We start from the raw sequence: 7,294 nt of genomic DNA, 5'->3' as shown, positions 1-7,294 counted from the left end.
TCCCAGTCTTGCCTTCCCCTTGATGATGCAGTAAGGGACTCCCATTTTACGACAGAGGGCAGGCAAGAAGACAACCAGCTCAATGGGATCCACATCGTGTGCAATCACCACCAGCTGAGCTTTCTTGTTTTCCATCAAGGTGGTGACGCTGTTCACTCCTGCTCGGAGGACAGGTGGTCTCTTAGTGGGGACGTCCCCTTTGCCAGCCGCTTTTTTCTCGGCCCGGGCCAACAGCCTCTGCTTCTTTTCTTGCTTCGTCTCTGGTCTGTACTTGTGGGCCAGCTTGAGCAGCTGAGTAGCTGTTTGGCGGTCCAGGGCTTGGGTGAACTGGTTAATTGCAGGAGGCACTTTCAGCCGCTTATAGAGGATGGCTCTCTGCCGCTGCAACCTGATATAGCGGGGCCATTTCACAAAGCGGGTGAGGTCTCTTTTGGGCTGGATATCTTGTCCAATGCCAAAATTTTTAGGCCTTTTCTCAAATAGTGGATTCACCACTTTCTTGGCCTCCTGCTTAACGACAGCAGGGGCCGGAGCCACCTTCTTCCCCTTGGCCTTCTTTCCTTTCGGCATCTTGGGCGGCGGGAAGAGAAAAAACAAGATTATTTGTCTTTTCAGGATTTGATAGAAATGCTCCAAGAAAAGCAGGCTGTCCCTTCTGAAATGATGAGTGGTAATGACCATGCAGGTCAACTTTTCCACCACTTAGAGGGAGCCTGGCAAAGAGCAAAGACAATAGAGAAGAAAGCAGAGCTGAGGCTGAGTGAGAGGGAGAAATTCCTGTGTGCTTGAATCCCACATGCCTGAAGGTGCACCACACTTGGTCTTCTCAATACAGGAGCCAGTGAGTTTATTTTTTCCTGATCTGGTTGGATTTGGGCATTCTCAAGGGTTCGGGGGTTGGGTGTGGGGGCATTTAAGGGAAAGTAGAATGCAGAATTGAGAAGGGAAAGAAGAGAGCTGCCTTCCACTTTAATGAGCATCTCCTAATTTTCCTCTGGTGCTTCTCAGCACAAGTCCCTTTTACAATGTACTACTTGCTCCATCCCCATAACGGAGGACACTCACTGGTAGACAAAGGAAGAGGGAGAGGAGCAGAGCAGATGCCACCTCAGCCTCCCTAGTTGCTGAGACCACAGGTGTGCACCACAACTCTGACTATAAATCCCCAGGGGTCTGTTGACCTCAGGTGAGAGGACTTGTTCTAAGGGTTGGTGGAAGGTCTTTATTAAGGTACTCCTGAGAGATAAAAGTCAGCCTTCGGCAGCATTGTATGACACTTTTTTTTTTTTTTTTAAGAAACTGTCTCTGTCACCCAGGCTGGAAGACAGTGGCACAATCTAGGCTCATTCCAACCTCAAACTCCCGGGCTCAAGCAATTTTCCCACCTCACCCTCCCTAGTTGCTGGGACCACAGGTGTGTACCACAACACCTGGCTAATTTTTGTACTTTTTGTCTCCCATTATTGCTCAGGCTGGTCTCAAACTCCCAGGCTCAAGTGATCCTCCCACCTCAGCTGCCCAAACTGTTAGGATTACAAGTGTGAGCCACTGCACCTGGCTGGTGCTCTCTTTATTGGAACTGGTTTGTATAGTCAGAGGATAATCAATCAATAAGACTTTGGTGCTGGGCAGGATACTATTTTACTAGTGCAGAATAAATTTCTTTCTTTCTTTTCTTTTTTTTTTTTTTTTTTTTTTTTTGAGACAGAGTCTTGCTTTGTTGCCCAGACTGGAGTGCAATGGCTGATCTCAGCTCACTGCAACCTCTGCCTCCCAGGTTCAAGCAATTCTCCTGCCTCAGCCTCCTGAGTAGATGGGATTACAGGCACCCACAACCATGCCCAACTAATTTTTGTATTTTTTTTTAAGAAAGTTGGGGTTTCACCATGTTGATCAGGCTGGTCTCAAATCCTGACCTCAGGTGATCTGCCTGTCTCCACCTCCCAAAGTGCTGGGATTACAGGAGTGAGCCAACCCTCCGGCCTCTTTATCTCTTTTCTTCTCCCCCGTGATACTCTAACCTTCTGGTTTCCTTATTTCCCAAATACCACAATCCTGCCTCAGGGCCTTTGTACCTGTTGTTCTCTTTGAAATGCTCTTTCCCTAATAGTCTCATGTCGCTACTCTCATGCATCTGTAAGTGAGGGAACCAAAACACTTTGCCACCTTCTTTCTGCCCTGTATCCACTTTTTTTAAAATCTTCCCTTACTTAGATGTGCTTCCCAGGTTACTCTTTGGCTTACCCCTCAGATTCTGGTCTGCTACCAAGTGGAGCTTGGCTTTCTTGAAGTTTCTGCTTCATCTCCATGAGGCTGACCCCACAACAACAGTACCTAGCAGACAGCATGAGAGAGATTCACGAAGTCGACAAACATGCATGAGTACTTAACAAGTGTTCCAGGCCTTATAGAACCCACTAGGGGGACTCAGCCTTCCTCTTAAAGAGGTCTAGGTCTAGTGAGAGAGAAACCATCCACAGATTATTCTAACAAAGGGTGAGAAGTCATGCGGGAGTACACAGAATGGTTTTGCAGGCAGCCAGAAAAGCACCATTGCAATCACCTTGGGATGTCCAGAAAGACATCACAGTAGAGGGATCCTGGACAGAGTCCCCTAACATCTCTGGATTTTTGTTTTCCCATCTGTGTCATGACAAATTTAAACTGGATGAGCTATTAAGTTTCCTTCTCCTTTGAATCACCTCCAACCTCTTTTCCATAACCTTGCTAAGAGCAGTTGATGGTGTTGTTAGACGTAAGCCTGGTCAGCCTCTAGGTATGTTTGACTTTCCAGAGAAGTTCAGAAAGGTCAAGGCCTGGTGTGACGATGTGGTAAGCAGAGCAGGCAGAAGAAATACCGATCAGTAAAGAACAAACACCACCCCTGGCTTAGTCATGGAATTCTGAGAAGCAGCAGCACCCAGTGAACCAACCTGCAGGCTGGCAATCACGGGTGAGACTACCTTTAGCCAAGGCGTGTGGCAGAGCCACATGAGGGAGGCTCTGTAAACAGCAGCTACTTCCTCAAACCACAGGACAACTTCTATATACATTCCACATGGAAAGGCCAGCTGATCACACATAAAGGCCTTTTCTACTATCCTACCACGTTAAATTTACAGCCATAGTAATCATGTCCCACCGTAAAGGAAAGTGATATAATAATATCAGTTTGCCTTTATCAGTTTGTGTTTATTTATGGTTTTAATCTCTCTTCACTGACATCTTATACCACATGCCTGATTTTATTCTTGTAGCAACCCTTTGATGATGGTAGAAAAAGTACTTACCTCACATATAAGTAAATTAAACCAAAGCACATTGAATAGATTATTCTGTACTTGTAAACAAATTGTCCTTAGGAAAATAGTATAGGGTTTAGTATAAATAAAAGTAACATTTTAAGTGAAAAAGTAGCTTGTCAAGTAAGTTGCTTTTAAAATAGGCAATTTAAATCACTGAGTACTATTCCAACAAATGTAACTATAATATTCTCAAATGTAATTTACAATATTTAAACATAGGACAGGGATAAAGAATTGAGGGAAATTTTTTATTTTTCCTGTTTTGTTATCAAAAACTCCCAATCCAAAAAATGGTTACATTTCAGTATGTGCCAACAATTCTAAAATAAATACTAAAGTCAAGTCTTGTTTCTTATGAAAGCCAAAAAAATAAAAAATAAAAACCAGAGAGAGAGCAAGAGAGAGAAAGCAGCATGCTGGTAAGTCCTGCCAATTTACCTGGCTTTTCCAATGCTTGCTGAGAAGGAGGTTTTGTTTTTTTCTTAATTACAAGTTTCCCTGAGCCAGTTACTCTTTTCTAAAATTTTCTCCCATTTTTAAAAGAGGCAAATTTGTCTGACAGAGCCATCAGATAAATCCTTGTCTTCCTTCTATTTTTAGCCCAAAGTCTATAGTGCCTCCTACTTTGCCACAAGCACAAAGATCCCCCTGCCACATGTTCGTTGTCAAAAGATCATACTGTGATCTATTGATTCCAGCCATTGAATGGACAACAATAATAATAGCATAAGATGATATGAATAAATACATAGATGATCACTGTAGCAACTGGGGCGTCGGAAGCTAGTTCCGTGCCAACATCCCACACAAAAACCACCACAAAATAAAACACAAACTACTAAAGCTTATTCAAGAAGTAGATTGGTGATGTACCTTCAGAATAAATAAATAAACAAACAAACAATAAAAAAAATGGATAACTTTATAGCCCTATTTCTATTAAGGAAAGGAACTCTCCAGGTTCAGAAGCCTTCATTGGTGAATTCTTGGTGGAAAAATAATATCCACCCTACATAAAGTTTAAAAGAAAATAATCACAGAAGTGAGAACATTTAACAACTTGTATTAGGAGGCCAACATCTGTCTTGCCCTGTCATACCAAAGACAGGCAAGAGAAAAGATAATTATAGACCAACATCTTTCATTTTAAAATTGTTTTTTAATTTCAGGTTCTGGGGTACACGTGCAGGATGTGCAGGTTATAAATGCGTGCCATGGTGGTTTGCTGCACCTATCTTCCCATCACCTAGGTATTAAGCCTGGTATGCATTAGCTGTTTTTCCTGATGTTCTCACTCCCCCTGCCTCCACCACCCCTATAGGCCCCAGTGTGTGTTCTCCCCCTCCCTGTGTTCATGTGTTCTCACTGTTCACTTCCCACCTGTAAGTACTTGAGAACATGTAGTGGTTGTTTTTCTGTTTCTGCATTAGTTTGCTGAGGATAATGGCGTCCGGCTTCATCCATGTCCCTGCAAAGGACATGATCTCTTTCCTTTATTTGGCTGCATAGTATTTCATGGTGTATATGTACCACATTTTCTTTTGTTTTGTTGTTGTTGCTGTTGTTGTTGTTTGGAGACGGAGTATTGCTCTATCGCCCAGGCCTGAGCGCAGTGGCACAATCTCGGCTCACTGCCACCTCCGCCTCCAGGGTTGAAGTGATTCTCTTGCCTCAGCCTTCTAAGTAACTGAGATTACAGGTGTCTGCCACCACCCCCACCCCCAGCTAATTTTTTGTATTTTAGTAGGGACAGGGTTTTACCATGTTACCCAGGCTAGTCTTGAACTCCTGACCTTGTGATCTGCCTGCCTCAGCCTCCCAAAGTGCTGGGATTACAGGCGTAAGCCACCGCACCTGGCCCCTTTTTTTTTTTTCAAGACAGAGTCTCACTCTGTCGCCCCGCTCTGTTGTGATCTTGGCTTACTGCAACCTCCATCTCCCGGGTTCAAGCGATTCTCCTGTCTCAGCCTCCAGAGTGGCTGGGACTACAGGTGCACGCCACCATGCCCAGCTAAGTTTGGTATTTTTAGTAGAGATGGGGTTTTACTGTGTTGGCCAGGATGGTCTTGATCTCTTAACCTCGTGATCTGCCCACCTCAGCCTCCCAGAGTGCCAGGATTACAAGTGTGAGCCACCGTGCCCAGCCTATGTACCACATTTTCTTTCTCCAGTCTATTGTTGATGGGCATTTAGGTTGGTTCCATGTCTTTGCTATTGTGAATAATGCTTCAGTGAACACATGCATGCATGTGTCTTTATAATAGAATGATTTATATTCCATTGGGTATATACCCAATAACAGAATTGCTAGGTCAAATGGTATTTCTGGTTCTAGGTCTTTGTGGAATTGCTACACTGTCTTCCACAATGCTTTAACTAATTTACATTCTCACCAACAGTGTAAAAGCATTCCTGTTTCTCCACAGCCTCGCCAGCATCTGTTGTTTCTTGACTTTTTAATAATTACCATTATAACTGGCATGAGATGGCATCTCATTGTGGTTTTGATTTTCATTTCTCTAATGATCAGTGATGTTGAGCTTTTTTCCATATGTTTATTGGTTGCATAAGTGTCTTCTTTTGAGAAGTGTCTGTTCATGTTTTTTGCCCACTTTTTAATGGAGTTGTTTGGTTTTTTTTCTTGTAAATTTGTTTAAGTTCCTTGTAGATTAGGTCTTTGTCAGTTGGATAGATTGCAAAAATTTCTCTCCCATTCTGTAGGTTTTCTGTTCACTCTGATGATAGTTTCTTTTGCCGTGCAGAAGCTGTTTAGTTTAATTAGATCTCGTTTGTCAATTTTTGCTTTTGTTGCAATTGCTCTTGATGTTTTTGTCATAAAATCTTTGCCCAGGGCTATGTCCTAAATGGTATTGCTGAGATTTTCTTCTAGAGTTCTTATAGTTTTGGGTCTTACATTTAAGTCTTTCATCCATCTTGAGTTAATTTTGTATAAGGTGTAAGGAAGGGATTCAGTTTCGATTTTCTGCATTGGCTAGCCAGTTCTCACAGAACCATTTATTAAAAAGGGAATCTTTTCCCCATTGCTTGTTTTTGTCAGGTTTGGTGAAGATTGGGTGCTTGTAGATGTGCAGTCTTGTTTCTGAGTTCTTTATTCCGTTCTATTGGTCTATGTGTCTGTTTTTGCACCAATACCATGCTATTTTGGTTACTGTAGTCTTGTAGTATGGTTTGAAATTGGGTAGCATTATGCTTCCAGCTTTGCTCTTTTTGCTTAAGATTCTCTTGGCTATACAGGCTTCTTTTTTGGTTCCATATGAATTTTAAAGTAGTTTTTTCTAACTTTGTGAACAATGTCAATGGTAGTTTAATGGGAATAGCATTGAATCTATAAATTACTTTGGGCATTATGGCCATTTTTACGATATTGATTCTTCCTCTCCATGAGTATGGAGGGTTTTTACATTTGTTTGTGTCCTCTCTGATTTCCTTGAGCAGTGGTTTGTAGTTCCCCTTGAAGAGGTCCTTCACTTTACAGTACTTGTTAGCTGTATTCCCAGGTGTTTTATTCTTTTTGTAGCAATTGTGAATGGGAGTTCATTCATGATTTGGCTCTCTACTTGTCTACTGTTGGTGTATAGGAATGCTAGTGATTTTTGCACATCGATTTTGTATCTGAGAGTGCTGAAGTTGCCTATCAGCTTAGGAAGCTTTTGGGCTGAGACGATGGGGTTATCTAGATATAGACTCATGTCATCTACAAAAAGAGGTAGTTTGACTTCCCCTTTTTCAATTTGAACACCTTTTATGTCTTTCTTTTGCCTGATTGTCCTGACCAGAACTTCCGATACTATGTTGAATAGGAATTGTGAGAGAGGGCGTCTTTTTCTTGTGCCAGCTGTCAAGGGGAATGCTTCCAGCTTTTGTACATTCAGTATGATATTGGCTTTGAGTTTGTCATAAATGGCTTTTATTATTTTGAGGTATATTCCATCAATACCTAATTTATTGAGAGTTTTTAATATAAAGGG

At 42.2% G+C, this 7,294-nt stretch overlaps 1 protein-coding gene across 1 annotated transcript; it reads right to left on the bottom strand.

Annotated features, from left to right (window-relative positions):
• Positions 1-3: 3 nt before the first annotated feature.
• LOC108317943 (60S ribosomal protein L7a-like) lies at positions 4-593 on the bottom strand (the record flags this gene model as incomplete). Its single annotated transcript, XM_037745750.1, has 1 exon — positions 4-593. A coding segment is annotated over exon 1 (567 nt), but the record flags the coding sequence as incomplete, so codon positions are not given.
• Between the last annotated feature and the right edge of the window lie 6,701 nt (positions 594-7,294).

This window comes from Cebus imitator, unplaced genomic scaffold (genome assembly GCF_001604975.1).
Source record: "Cebus imitator isolate Cc_AM_T3 unplaced genomic scaffold, Cebus_imitator-1.0 Scaffold212, whole genome shotgun sequence".
NCBI classification, from domain to species: domain Eukaryota; kingdom Metazoa; phylum Chordata; class Mammalia; order Primates; family Cebidae; genus Cebus; species Cebus imitator.
The sequence above is the reverse complement of the archived record's forward strand: the minus strand, read 5'-3'. Positions and strand labels throughout refer to the sequence as shown.